The 15,641-nt window shown below is 41.6% G+C and overlaps 1 protein-coding gene across 1 annotated transcript; it reads right to left on the reverse strand.

The window, feature by feature from the left end:
- Positions 1–775: 775 nt before the first annotated feature.
- LOC115103962 (transmembrane protein 121-like) lies at positions 776–6,160 on the reverse strand. Its single transcript, XM_029625035.2, has one exon. It carries the CDS (start codon positions 4,701–4,703, stop codon positions 3,675–3,677), a length of 1,029 nt encoding a protein of 342 aa, XP_029480895.1. The 5' UTR covers positions 4,704–6,160; the 3' UTR covers positions 776–3,674.
- Positions 6,161–15,641: the final 9,481 nt, after the last annotated feature.

Below are 15,641 nucleotides of genomic sequence, written 5' to 3' on the forward strand. Positions count from 1 at the left end.
AGTGCTGTTGTAAAGGCATTGTAAAACAATATCAGAGAACAATACAGAAGGAAATGTAATGATCTCGCTAGCGACAGTTATATAATCATGAACTTATCTTCCTCATACTGCAGATATCAGTCATTACAAGATGAGGTAGCCATGGATACCACACCAATTATGCAGCATGGTCTTTCTGAGAAAACTGTAAACAGAATTTTTATATGGTGTATTGGGCATTTCTCAAACATAGAGCTCATACTGTTCGGAATATATTCGGAATATATATATTCTCTAGCCATTCTGAATGCAGAGGGGTCATGCCCTTATATTTTGAGGGAGCACTGATTGCCAAATTCAAGGTATTTGGATTAATTATGCACTTGATATAGTTTTTCTTATGTACAGTGGGGAGAACAAGTATTTGATACACTGCAGATTCCGCAGGTTTTCCTACTTAGAAAAGCCTCGGTAGCATCACGCTTTGAAGCGGGACAAAGTTAAGGATTCAGGAAAGCTTCCTCTTACAGTTGTGAATTGGGAAGATTCTCATGTACACTCATGTACATTTGTGCCATTATTCTGCGAGGCACGTTGCTGTCCTCAAAATTGTACTCTGTATTTATTATTTTACTGTCAAAGGGATTGTCTAATTTGGCCGAGTTTGGCCAGTGGTATAGACATTGTGACCCTGTGTGATATTCTCTCAATACTGTGTCAATAAGAGGGAAACATTCACATTCAAATAACATTTTAACCTAAAAATAATTGGTCACAAAAAAAGAAGTTACTTGATTTTATTGAAAACATGCTTAATTGAGAATAAGTGTTGTAAAAGTAAAAAGAAAATCTTGCACCCCGTCCAATTTTCGGCCTATTTGCGGGTTAGAGTCTGATGCGGTTGATGCGGTCACTATGTGACCAAATTAGAAGCCCAGCCTTGTTCTAAAATGTTCTGCCATTGTAATCCTTTGGGCGGACAGTATCATCTTTTTTAAATGTAATAATATAATTCCCTCTCATAACCGCTGCAGTTGTCTGCTACGTGGACAGTCAGACTTTGGCAGCTGGTTTTGAATGTCGTCCCAGTCCAAGCTGGGGAAGACGGGAAGGCGGAATTCAGGGATTCGCTGAGAATATCTCTCTTCGATAAAACGTCTTGTTGTGGAATTATTCTAATCAAAAGGAGAGACTTTTACATTTCTTCAAAACAAGTCAACTTTATTATTTAATTACTGCAGTAATGGAGCTTGCCAACAACCCTCCTGTAGGTGATTCGCTGAGAGCCCAACCAGCCACAGCATTTTATATCAAAGTCCATCCCCCTGGATGTTCATGGCAAATCACAGATGTATGATTGGGTCACAAAGTTCGGATTTGTATGAAAGATACTAATAATTCACAGCAAACCGTATCTGCTGTAAAGACTATTCTCATTGTGTAGAGACCAGGGTCTGGCCCCCAACTCCACACTGGAGCCATCTCCCTCTGGTACCCCAGTATAGAAACATTAACTCATGCTATGGTCTTGTTAGGCTTATCACCCAAGGACATCATAAATCTTCTGTCAGTTTTCAATCTCCCAGAGGCCCATCCTCAGTAGAACACATACAGATGAAAAAGTTCTTGCATAAAACAACCATTTGACAGCATAACAGTATTATAGTATTAATAACAGTATTATAACATAATCTTGTAATTTCTCCACCATATTCTTCTTTCATTACAAATCTCTGTCTTTGTAGTCATACACATACAACTAAGCTGAAAAGCTCAGCTTCATAAGGACGTGTCAGAACAAGTTAGCAGGCATCGCCCATTTTCATTTTCAATACATATTTGATAAAGGCCTATTTTCAGAGACACATATACCAGTCGCATTAAAGTATTTTTTCAATCTTATTTTGTTGACCACAGTGAACAGTAAGAAATCGTCTAAGAAAAAAAGTCAACTTCTCTTAGCAAAATAAAAAATTATTGGAAAAGAAAATGCTTCAAATTGTTCCTTTTTCTTTTAAAGCTCTTCAGTGTTACGCATATCGCTTAATCGAATGCAAAATACATAACAATCACAACCTGAACTCTTTCAATGCAGGGCTCATTTATCAAAGACAAGTCAGTCAATACAAATGGTTCACATTGACACTCAAACAGCATTAGAACAAAAACAGTTTGGAAAGGAGGACCGGTCAGAGTAAAAGTACTCTACTGTTCATTGAACTGCCTCTACAATGCTGAAATAAATAATAAACACAGACATTTTCAGTAGAGTGTGCGGAATGTCTTTCATTTACTTTGTCCAGAATGCAGCACATTCATATTTTTAGGTAGTTTTACAGGCGCACAAAGAGACACAAATCATCCCCAAATTGAAAGACACATCATACTTTGTTCTGCACAACATCTTATTAAAATATAAGTATCCCCTTTCCTCTAGGGGATCGGTGTCCCTATACCAGGACGGTTGTTGCTAATGTGCGCTAATGTGACTAGACTGACGTTGTAAGTAACAGCCAACTTTCCAGGACATAGACATGTCTTATATGGGCAGAAAGCTTAAATTCTGATTAATCTAACTGAAGTGTTCAATTTACAGAAGCTATTACAGTGAAAAAATACCATGCTATTGTTTGAGGAGAGGACACAACAACAACAAAAATGTATCACGGCAACTGGTTTGATACATTCAACCTCAAAAGGTAAATAATGTAGTTACATTCAGTAATTTTGCTGAGGGTCCCAGAGATAAAATGTAGCGTAGTTTCGTTTGATAAAATCCATTTTTATATTCAAATGTAGGAACTGGGTTCTACAATTTGAACCCCTGCTGTGTCTGGCCCAACACACACCTGGCCATCTAGATGTGTGAAGGTTGGTGTCTTTTCTTTAGAGAAGCTAATTATCCATCATTTATAACATTCCTGGGAGTGTGTAAATTGAAATATTTTATTACCATATCATTTTTGAATGTTCTCTATAGTTATGTACTTGAAAATATATAAATTGACCAATTTGGCACATTTGGGCAGACTTGATACAATTGCATTTTGATACAATTGCATATTGTGCAGTAATATAATGCTTCATTGGATCAGTCTGAAACTTTGCACAAACACTGCTGCCATCTGGTGGCCAAAATCTAAATTGCGCCTAAACTCCTATGCGATTTAATGGCCTTTCTCTTGCATTTCTAAGATGATGAAACAGATGATGTTTAATATCTTTTACCAAATCTAATGTGTTATATTCTCCTACATTAATTTGACATTTCCACAAACTTCAAAGGTTTTACTTTCAAATGGTATCAATAATATGCATATCCTTGCTTCAGGTCCTGAGCTACAGGCAGTTAGATTTCGGTATGTCATTTTAGGCAAACATTTAACAAAAGGGTCCGATACTTAAGAAGATCCTTTCATTTTTGTTTTTTGTTCTCCATTAGATCATCATCATTGGGGGGGGCATTCACTTCTCCCTATAGTCATTTTCTCCCTTGTCCTAGGAAATGGTGCAACACCTTGTTGTGACCCTACACAGTGCTTCCTTGTGTCAACTGTTCTGGTAACCCTTTACTGAAGCCCTGCAAGCATCATGCTTAATAACTTGTTATACGCATGAATTAGTCTTTTATAATGTCCTATAATAAAGCTTATAATATGTTATGTATCTTTATCCCTTTCTCACCAAGACCTGTGTCACGTTTGCTCAACCTCTGTGTCACTCACACACACCATCTCTTCAGGAAACTTTGTGAAGTCTTGAATCACTACTTGGGGTGGCATGGGCATCGGCATGGGCACAGGCATAGTCACTTTCGGGCCGTGGACAACGCAATTCTTCTGCATTTCTACCCCAAGAGCGGGAGACGGGACCTCACCGAGATGCCTCCGATACTGGACGAAACTGCACGTCTTAAGAACAATGGCGATCACATTTTTACCCATCAGTATCCCAGACACCCTGGAGTCCCTATAGAAAACCATGTTCCCGCCTCGAATGAAGAGAGTGATAATGTTAATAGTCACCAGGCTGAGAATCGGGTAGAGCATCATCTTATGGGGCACAATGTTCACCCCTTGCATGCTGATCTCGCTCAGCGACACACATGGCAGCACCAGCAGCAGGATGTAGCAGTAGAAGAACATGAGTCCCTCCACCCATAGGGGGAGCCCTCTCCTCTGAGGCTCCCATAGGTTGGCCTGCACGTCCAGGACGTCGAGCAAGTCCACCACCACCCAGAAGAGTCGACACCGGATCTCCTCTTTCTTCTTCTGTGGCCGCACGTACTCCATGTGGTCGATGGCCACCAACGTGATGTAGACGACGGGCACGCAGATGGACAGAAGCAATGTCAGCGCCTTCCGTGCCACCCCGTCCACGCCGCCGCCAGTCCAACCGTCCAAACTTGCCCTCTTCCCGTCCTCGGCCTTGTAGTTCTGGTAGACAAAGTAGACCTTGATCTCCAGGACGAAGACATAGAAGAACCATAGGATCATGGTGTAGCCACGCTTGGAGGTCCGCACCTCGGAACCCACCCACACAGCCACATAGCGTAGGACAAGGAGGAAGCAGATGTCCCCCACAAGGACCATGATGCACACACCAATCTTCCTGGGCCCCTGGTTCTGCTCCACCAGGTAGGCGTCCATCAGCGCCATGCTACCCATGATCAAGATGGCCGACAAGCACACATGAGGCTTGTTGGTGGGCGGTGGTGGCACCATACTGACCAGGTGGCGAAGGTCAAAGAGAAAAATAGGTCCAAGAAAGAAGTGAAACCAATGTAGTAAAAATATCAAATAAATGAAGGTTGTGGGTCAAAGCAAAAACCTGGCTTCAAAGAGGGTTGTGTATTATAATAAACGTGTGGTAACTGTCTCTGTTCATCAGTTCATTTTAGTCCTGTTGGTTGAATCAGGTATATACCACCAGTTGGTTCAGATAGTTTTAGTCCTATCAGATGAGTACAAAGTCAGGTCCACTTGCATGACCTGCCATCAGTTCCCCCAAAATACCCTCGTAAATATGAATAGTTAACTTTGAAACCGCATTGCTGCCTAGGGACTGTAATAAAAAAAAATCCTTACTGCCAATAGTTTTTGCCCTAACTCTAAAACTCTACACTCTAAACACAATACCTCCACGTCATTGATTTGTAGTCCTTTAGTATCTGCAGTAACTGGGAATTGCTCTACTTTAATTGCTCTACTTTAATTGCTCTTACTTTAATGTTCGTGTAATTCTGTCAGTGGTTGATATCATTTTAGATGTTGGACATTGTAGATAAGCTGCCGCATAAAAAGCTCTTCCCGAGCAGTAAGAAAAAGCGGCACTGGTTTCAGCAATGCACTTACACTTACGTCTCCAGTCACAATCAATCATAAGGATTCGCAGCGTTATATTTCCGGTTGGATGCCAATGTGGAATTGGGAACTCCAGCACTAATTCCATACAGTGGCACGGAGTGAAAAAACATGATGGATATGGTTCCTTATTTGAGTATTGAATGTCCACTGCCACAAATGATAGGTTTCGTCTCCATTGTAATCCTCACACGTTCCCAACACTGTGATATTCCCAATATATTGTGTTGACAAAAGGAAATAAACAACTGCGATTCCAATGTTGTCTTTCCGCTGACGCACAAAATCCTCCCCCGAACTCCCCCTTTTGAGTCACAAAAGGGAACAGGGACCTGTGTGTGCAACCTCAAAAAGAAAGGACTGATAAAAGTTTATCTTTCATGTTGAATCCCTGAAAAACAACGAGCCTCTTGTCCTTTTCAATAACAAGTGCTCTCACTTCAAAGATGCTCTCTCCCCTTGACAACCGAAAGCTCTTCATGCGGAACGATAAAAATAATGTGTCCCTTTGATCAACTATCTGTTCTATGTGAGTGTCCTAGAATGTCCACCGGAGTGCGGTCAACCCTCGAATGCCGGACGTGCCCTACTGCCCATTGAGACACACACACGGCCATCAACGAAAAGCCCTTTTTCCCTCCTTTGTCATCTTCTTTCCCCCTCCGAAAAGGAGTTGCGAATGGCCATCACATTGCCACAGCATTGTCAACTCTCCCTGTTTCAAATGTCCTCTAATGTGAAAATATCTAAATATTTGCCCTCCTTGCTCCTACTTGAGGTTCTGTTTGTCTGTGCCTTCTCAAACTAGGTCTGCTGGAATCTCTTTTCGCCCCTCCTCTCTTGCCTCTCTTCCTTCCCCCACTCGTGTGCGCTCAGCCGTTGGATGGCGAAGAGGCATGCTCAGAAAGCCACAGCTGCAGGACGAGAGAGAGAGCGAGGGAAAGAGAGATAGGGATGTAAGGGAGCGATGGTGATGGTCATGTGTGAGCTGCTTCCTGCCATCAAATGCTCTTCTCTTTTTTCATCCCTTCTTTTCTCCTCCTGGCCCGTGCTCTTTAAAGCCCTCGTCCCTCTCCTTCAGAGTGACTGATCCCTGCTGTGAAGTCCACCCAACCCCTCAGATGTCGAGATCCTCCTTTTATCAGGGGAGGGCAAAGACGCTCGGGGGGGGAATTCAATAACATACAAATCACACACACTCCACTGAGACGAGTGACACACACCCCCACACATACACAAATCACACACACACTCCACTGAGACGAGTGACACACACCCCCACACACACAAATCACACACACACTCCACTGAGACTAGTGACACACACCCTCACACACACGTCCCCTCCAGCGGCCCCCTGTGTGTGTGTGTGTAACTTAGAAATAGAATCATGGAACAGTGACCTGAACATTGACTTAAATGAGGATGCCTGTTCCAGAAATCATATTTCTATGGCTGATAATTCATGCCTTACTCATTACAAGCCATAACCTGTACCTCAACATCACAATCTCTCTTTTTGGAAAGACAGGCTCTTTCATTATTGATGAAAGACTTCTCTTTTCCAGAATTAACAGAGGGATCGTCAGGCGTAAATAATAAATGGGCAAGAGGGAGGGCTAGCAGTGTGTGAAGGAGCTAGCTGCCTAGTCCCAGCGCTTCGCTAGGCTAATTAAGCATGTAATAATAAATGGGGATGGAGAGATGGAGGGCTGGCGCCACACTAGGTCTTTGAGCCAGTGTGGGGGAGCGTTAGCCCCAGCGCTAGACTACGCTATGCTAATAAGGCATGTTTGATCACTTGGCATAAATCCGAACATCGGACTGTTAAGACACCCCCCAGGGGACAGGTTCTGTGACGCATTACTCCCAAATATGAGCACACAGGTGGGGGGCTTGATCGGGGTTGGAGTGGGGTGTCGGGAAAGCCACCGCCACCGGCCATCAGTTTATTGGATCGCGTGTCATTGACTCCAGGCACTCTCCCTGCCGTGAATGCTTATACTAAACTATCTAAAACCAGTGAAGCAGAGACAGACTATCGTCCTTACCCACTATAGTGAGGCACGAGCTGTATCCGAGTAGAAATGGAAAGTGTTTTCCACCAAGTAGATACATGTGTTAATTGTGCTTTGTAGCCTCTCTCTCTCTCTCTCTCTCTCTCTCTCTCTCTCTCTCTGCAGGGAAATCATTTAGTCTCTTTCTGCCTTTCCTGTAGGTTCCTTTTTCTGAGAAATACTCCCTGAAACCAGGATTGGTGTTTCATTGAGGTAACCACTTATTTTCATTAGTATACTCTTAATTGTATCTCTTAAATGTTTTAATGTGTGTTTAATCTGTCAATTTGAATGTGCCATAACAATAAAATCATTTAAATTACTAATAAATATTGCACTTTAGTTCTATTACATGTTTTGTCATGACTTGGTTGGATATTCTTATGGTTTTTCTCACTGTCAACATTATCACAGCCAAGACCACTTAAAAATATACAATTATGTATAATCAATCGCAATGACACTGTGAGAGCTTTCAGCAAGCGCTAAAGTGCTTTCTTACGATGTAATTGTGTTTGAACAGGGAAAATGGGACTAGTGATATTATAACATATCAAAAGGAATAACTGCTTGTTTGTTGGTTATTGCTATGGAAACCCCAAGGAGTGTCTAAATTGCTTTATTTGCAGCCAGCACCAGCCCCTTTCTTCTATTCAATGCGCAAAGTGCCCAAAGTAGCGCCAACTCAATTACTGTAATGAAACAGGAGACGCAAATGCAAAATGTGAGGTTCTTAAACCGTATTTTCTCAAAGAGGCAATAAACTATGAGGGCGATATAAGAGTTCCACAGCATCCAACAACATGCATTACACATATGACTTCACCCTCCAATAAATTGGATGAACTAATGAAAAAATTCTTTCTAGCTGAGAAAAAATACCTTTGGAGGATTTTGGAGTCTCAAGGACTGTTTGATACAGGGGTGGAATTTCTGTTGCTAGCATAATTGTATCAACAGAATTGAAGGTGTAAGTGAGCAATTTGGGCAACATCACACTCAACACCATCCAAACACAACATAATCTGATACCTGACACAGCTCAAATAGCACATAATAAGTCTATGAATCGTATCATCCCAGTTGCAACTTTTGTGAGTAGGGGTGGAATTGGAACGTGTTGTTCAGAAAGGGAGTTCAGTGCGGTGTATGGAAATCATTTTGACATGCAAAGAAATGATTTTTTTTGTGAACCTCCAAAATGTTACAATTACACTTCTCAAAGTGACATTTCCAAATCCCACCTGTCTGTGAGCATTGGGTTGTCTGATTGGCTGGGGAAACACTGGAAACTCACGACAGAGTAGTCACCTGTACCTTGTGGAGAGAAAGTACCTACGATTCCTAAAATGTCCACTGGGGGCCAGCGATATTCTTAGCAACAGCTCGTCTACTACTTGCGTCTGGTGAAATATTGGTCCTGCCAGTTGGAGAGCTGTTACTGGAGTCTCATTGCCCCTCCATGTGGTTTACTTTTAAAGGCCCTGCCTCCAAATAAAAGCCAATTTTCCAGCTGTTGCGAGCCTGGGTCCCGTGCCACCAAGAATAATGGCCATGGTCACGGTAGGTCAGAAAAGCGTACCGTATCCATCTGCTGTGCTGTGGTCATTGGTGTGGATATAACATCCGGCTTTGCTACATGTTTCCTGTGATACATATTTGTTTCTGCATGTGTTTGTATACATAAGAAGGACATATGTCCTGTGAAATGCGTATGGGTGGTATAATCCACACACTATACCACGTGCCTCATTTATTTATCTGGACTCACATGTGCCACTCGGGGGCACAGAAGTAGAAAGCTGCAGTACATACCCCGGATGTATCCCAAATGGAACACTATTCCCTATGTAGAACAGTATTTCTCATAGGGCTCTGGTAGAAAGTAGTGCACTATGTAGGGAAAAGGGTGCTATTTGGGACGCAGGCCAAGTGAACCCCATGGAGAGAGGCTGTCCATTAATGACAATGGCCATTTATGTTAAAGGAAATGAGTCATCAGAATCTTTCATTTTTCATTTTAAAGACCACGTGAGTCAGTAATCAGACCAAGATTCCCAGACACCAGAAATCTTACAAATGTATCGTCTGACCCACAAATGTGTTATTTCAAAAAAAGTTTTAGATGGGATGGAAACATGAAAAAGTAATGAAAAGATGCTCTGGAAATGCAAATGGAGGAATCAAATTAGCCCAATTTACTCCGCCTTAGATTTCCTCAGAAGCACACCCAAAACCAGTGTTGACAGTAGGTCCAAATATTCTTATAGCGTGGTTCTTTCCCTAGTCTCCTTTTTCTACTTGGCCCAATGGGTCTGGACTAAATAGGTGCCAGCAGTGACGTGGAAACATGCGGTTCATCTAAAAAGTGGCCTCCTCTCCTCCTCTCCTCTCCTCTCCTTTTTCTGCACTGACCTCAAAACACAGGATAGGTCAGAGTAATGTTGTGGTTGCCACCAGGAATGTGCTTTTGTTATTTTACGTCGGTGCAGATGAAGGAAAGGAGATGAGGAGAGGACGCCACTTTAGACTATTGAGATGCACCCCTATATACAATCCTTTCCTCTCACCTATCAGAGGTCACAAGGGGACTTTAAAAGAAAATATGTTTTCAAGGGTTATACTGTTGTAATATGAATTAGATTAGGAGTGTTTGTAACTTGTTCAGACATTTGATTGTGCAATTTAATGTCATTCATTTAGGGGAAATCAGATGTAGGACATGTTTTGCAAGCCTGGCATTGCATCTCCTTTGCAAAAACAGAACTGAGGCTCTATCGGTGCTTCTAAAGCCTTAAGCTGTTTATGAATGTGTTACATGGTTCATATGCTCAGCAGGGTGCCTGAAGCGTTACCTAAGTAGATGTTTCTCTCAGCATGGCTGCCTTTACTTTGAATGTCCACTCTTATATCTTGAGCTTATATTCCATAGTGTGTGGGTGTTTATTTTGCAAAGAGGTAATGCACACAGACACACACACACACACACATCCAAAATCCTCAGTATTCCACTCATGAGTGTAAAATTGCATCTGGCATCCAAAGGCATTTACACCGCGGACACACCACTTCCCACAGTTCTTTGCATTTCCCGCTGTCACATGATATAAAACGTTGACACATTTTTCTGGCATTTTCTCTGCTTGTGTACTTGGCATGAGATGTTTACTCTTTCTCTGCTGAAGGAGGTAGACTATCTGTTTTCCTCAACTCCAAATCAAATACAGACTATAAAACTATAATCCTGGAGATAAACTTCACATAATTAAATTAAAGTTGAATTAAATGTACTACACAACTCCCCAAACAATTCTCAAAGCCTGGTGGGATAACAAACAAGTCTTACTAAGTTTTAAATTATCATCCATTTTTTTTTTTTTTTAAAGTACTTAATAGGAAATGTACCTAATTTAAGCAACACATAACGATTATTAATTGATTGGCTTGATGAATTAAATATAAGGGGTCTATTGATATTGTCAACTGCATGTATATGTGAATTATCGATTATATACATTAAATCTGTCTCATTGGGACTCGAGGGACAGTGTCTGCATCAGCCAACAGGCACATGCTTCCTGATGCTGGCTAGTCCAAACTCTCAGCCATCCACTTGCCCTAGCTTACTTCAAAGCAGCGGGAGAGGAAAGAGGCCACACATTAGCATACATTTACATACCTGCAGATGCACCCTAATTTGTGGCAGCTGATGGTTTAAATACTTCTCATTGGGAGAGATGCATGGGCGTAATTTCCACTAGGGACTAAACCTGGGTTCAAATACTATTTGACATCTCTCAAGTACTTTGAGCATTTGCCCCAGTCAGCCTGGAGTGCCAGGTGGGTGGGGTTTGCAGGTTTGTGGCTATTCTACTGGTCCATTAAGCCAGACCCTCAATTAAGCACATATAAAGTGTCACATCCTGATATGTTTCACCTGTCTTGTGCTTGACTCCACCCCCATCCAGGGGTCTCCTATTTTCCCCATTAATCCCCTGTGTATTTATACCTGTTTTTCTGTTTCTGTTGCCAGTTCGAATTGTTTTGTCAGGTCTTACCAGCATGTTTCCCACTTCTCCTATTCTCAAGTTTTTGTTTTCTAGTCTACCCAGGTTCTGACCTTTCTGCCTGTCCTGTCCTGACCCTGAGCCTGCCTGCCATCCTGTATTTGCCTGACTCTGATCTGGTTTACGATCCTCTGACTGCCCTCGACCTGCCTTTTGCCTGCCCCTTAGTGATAATAAATATTCCTCCACCTCCTACATCTGCATCTGATTCATATCCAGAGTCGTGATAATAAAGCATGTGAAATGACTTCAAATATTATTTAAATCCAGGTCAGCAAGGGAGTAAGGACGCACACACGTACATTGTAAAGTTAAATGTTACTCCCGAACACTTTTCTCTAGTGATGCCATCATTTATTGCCCAATTAGATAGTGTAGAAATGTATGAAATGAGCCTTGAATGGCAATTTGGTAAGAGCTTTGAATAGCAATGCGGGAAGGCCCCCAGAACCATTGTCTGATGTTGCTCCCCCACATTTTAAATGCAAGTTTTGTGGGAATGCTAATTTAAGACCTTTTAGATCACAATGAAAAAGGTTACATGATCAGCCCTTTCAAGCTGAAGGGAGTAAAACAGAATGGGGCGTTCTGTCTTTCATTCTAAAGTACATGTAAAATGAATGTTATGTTTCAATTCCCTCTCTAATCTCCAGACGTCAAAGAGCTAAAAGAGCTGATAGAAGTCATTATAAACCCATGAGTGTTCCAGTAACTCACACGTTGTCTTTGCCCATAAGGCGCTATCCCCTCTATTATTTCCGTCTTTAAGCTTGTAACTGTACGTCAGCAATAAACCGAAAGAAGTGTCTAAAACCGGACATTTTTTCACACAAAAACAAATCGGGTACTTTCGTTGTCTTGTCCCTTGCATCCGGGCTCAGAAATCAATTTCAATCTCCATAAAATGTGGGTGTGTTTAGCGGTAAACCGATTAGTGTTTGATGTTTCAGTATCTGGCCTTAGACCAATATACATCCCCTCTAGATTAAAAAAAAAAGTGTGTGTGTGTGTGTGTGTGTGTGTGTGTGTGTGTGTGTGTGTGTGTGTGTGTGTGTGTGTGAAGCACCGTGAGGAAACAGTCTTTGGAGACTCGCTAACTCATGTGTTCCAGATTATTGTGTTACTGACACTATTTAAAGTCGTTGTAGGCCATAAACAGATTTACGTTACCAATTTCTCACAGATCCCAAATTATTTTGACAAGGAGTCTTCAATGTGTCCACACTACATGATTAAAAAAAAAAATTATTTCAAAAGACCAGCCTGCTACCAAAGACACAATAGTTGTCAGAATAAATCAAGTCAAGATACAAGGATTTCACATACAGTATGAACATTTTGTTGGGCATTTCTGGAACACGTATCAGGAACAATGAAATATCAAACAATTTATACAAATGTCAGAAGACTGTGGACACAACACTCACACCATCAATAAATTACACAAAGTAAGGCATCGCCCTGGATAATTCAGTCAGCTTTGATAACTTTAACCAGTCTGTTCATCTTTTATCTTCAACTCCTTGGCATTCTGGTTGTCAAAATAGCTTTCTGTATATACCAGCTCTTCCCCTTAGGAAGTGCTTTGGACTCTCATCTGAAAAAGTGTGTGTATATACAGTATGAGACTCTGAGCACACAACCAGGTCAGAAAGACTGTTCCAGTGTTCTGGAGCCAGGCGGGAAATTGTCCGGAGGATGACATCCTTCTTCTTCATGCTTCAGTGAGTTTTGCCTGCCTATGCTTCTCCCGCAGCTGCACAGGTCATCTGAAAACCCTTGCACGGTGCATGGGACCCTTCGTTTCCATCCGTTTCCTCGCAGTCTGCACAGGTCACTTTAATGGATGCGGACGGCCCTTGACACTACAAGGTTTTAATGTGTTTAGATTGCCTTCGTGAAGATGAGAGGTGAGAGACCCTCATTCTACTAAGATCCATCTGCGGTCGTGGGAAAACATTACCTGAACCTTCTTGGTGAGATGGTGATAATGCAGTCATAAGCATGTCATAACGGAGTTATAAGCGGTTATTACACTCTTACAAAAAAAGGGTTATAAAAGGGTTCTTTGGCAGTCCCCATAGGAGAATCCTTTTGGTTTTTAGGCAGGACCCTTTTGGGCTCCATGTAGAACCCTTTCCACAGAGGAAAGGGTTCTACAGAGAACCCCGGGAAGGTTTATACCTGCAACCAAAAGGGTTCTACCTGGAACCAAAGGGTTCTGCTATGGGGACAATCCGAAGAACCCTTTTAGGTTCTAGATAGCATTTTTTTTTTCTAAGAGTGTACATACAATATCAATCCTTGACTTACTTCTGCCAGGGCAGGGGGTAGTATCGGGGTACTCACCACTGGGAGTCCAGGTAGAAGTTGCCATTCGTTACAGATCTAGAACCGGCTGACCCACCCCAAATCCAAACCTTCCAAGGGCAACTTCACCTTACTCCCCACTGGGTCAGACAGCAAAGGACGAAAGCATGTCGGAGCAAGAACACAGCACTTAAAAGTACCAGGGAGCACAGAAGTTAGAGGTAGAGTTTTTTTTTAAATCCCGATAAAAAAAGATCATATAACACAACCATCTAAAAGCCTTAATAATTTAAAGTTTCATTACTTGAATTTGCAACGTGTATCAGTCATTTTGTTACAAGACATGGCCAAAGATAGTGGGACTCCTTTCAATGTTTTTATTTTGTAGCAAATCAGCAATTGAATTTGGTTTATCAAGTTCTGATGTTTTAAAATGTATCAAATAATCTGAGCTTGAATAAAAATGAATGCACTTCAAAGACCCGGAAGCAACGAAAAACGTTTTTGGGTGGTCGATAGAACCATAAATAAGATATTTTGAGATTACAGTACAGTCGCTGTTAAAGGAGACGTCATGAAAGCCCAGAAATGGCATTGTACTGTAATTAAACAGTTGATTACACTGCAGTATAAATAGCTGGGGACTAAGATCCAAGATGCCTGACCGTTGTTTTCAACATCATTTACTCACGCTCACATACCCAAATTTACATTTACACTAGCATTCAGTGCGCACAGGCAGCAGGGCAAGCAGCGACGACGTAATCAAGTCATCCAAAAACATGACAGACATTAGATTCATATAAAATTGAAATATCTTCGGCCGTGGGTGATGAAAAAGAAATCGGCCTCAGCAACGATTCTTTCAATGATTCAATGGATGTTTTTATGTACAAAGGTGATGAATAAAGTTTCTTATTAAGAGTTTTCAAATATGATTTCTCTATGTTGCCATCTATGGAAATTGTCTTTCTGGGACGGGCGTCAGTTAAACTCAAGTACAGAAGCAAGGCCGTAGGAGCAGTTGAAACTGTGGTTATGGATTGGACGTTTTTTTAAATGTATGTCTCACCAATGGGTTTTGAGGGTTAATGAATTATTGATAGCTTCCTTGTGAATTCAATGCTTTATAGTGCAAATTTTAGTGCATTTTTAACATGACACCACATTCTTATGATCTCATAGTCATAGGCTATAGTCAAAGTGTTAATGTCTTACAAAAATGTACATAGAAGTACAAATACATATGACTTGACAATAATAAATACATTTAATTGTTAATGCTTCAACTTTTACTGTGTTCTCCCTCATAAGGTAGTATTTTCCCCCTGAACACTCAATCCAAAATGGCCGCAAATTCTGTCACCAAGGTCCGGAGAATTATCCGGCACCTTGCCGTCACCCATCCCTCCCTCCCTCTCCTAATCCACTAAATTCTTTCCTCAGCTCACCTCTCCTAACCCACCACATAATAATTACTCATTTCTACCCACCCCTCTTATGCAATGTATATTGAATTAAAGCCCGTCTTCAAGCCTCTCCCTCCCACTCCCTCAACCCTAAAGACCATCCTTTAGGAGCCTGCTGAGTCATTGATTGGATTGTGAAGGGGTCTCAGAGCAAATTAGACTATACCAACCCGCTATAAAATGGCCGACCACGTGACAGGACATCCTCTCAGCTAATCTCCATTGGAGCGTAGCTAATGGGATGTGTGCATTGATTTTGCTGTGTCGTGGTCGTTGCCTCAATACTTTACAGTGATGATTGTATCAGCACTGATCAAACATTAATCTAGAATATTTCAGATATTATGGCAATCACCTCCATTTCAGAAGACAATAGCGCCAATTTGACCAGGATGG

This window comes from Oncorhynchus nerka, linkage group LG21, assembly GCF_034236695.1.
Source record: "Oncorhynchus nerka isolate Pitt River linkage group LG21, Oner_Uvic_2.0, whole genome shotgun sequence".
Classification (NCBI taxonomy): Eukaryota; Metazoa; Chordata; class Actinopteri; order Salmoniformes; family Salmonidae; genus Oncorhynchus; species Oncorhynchus nerka.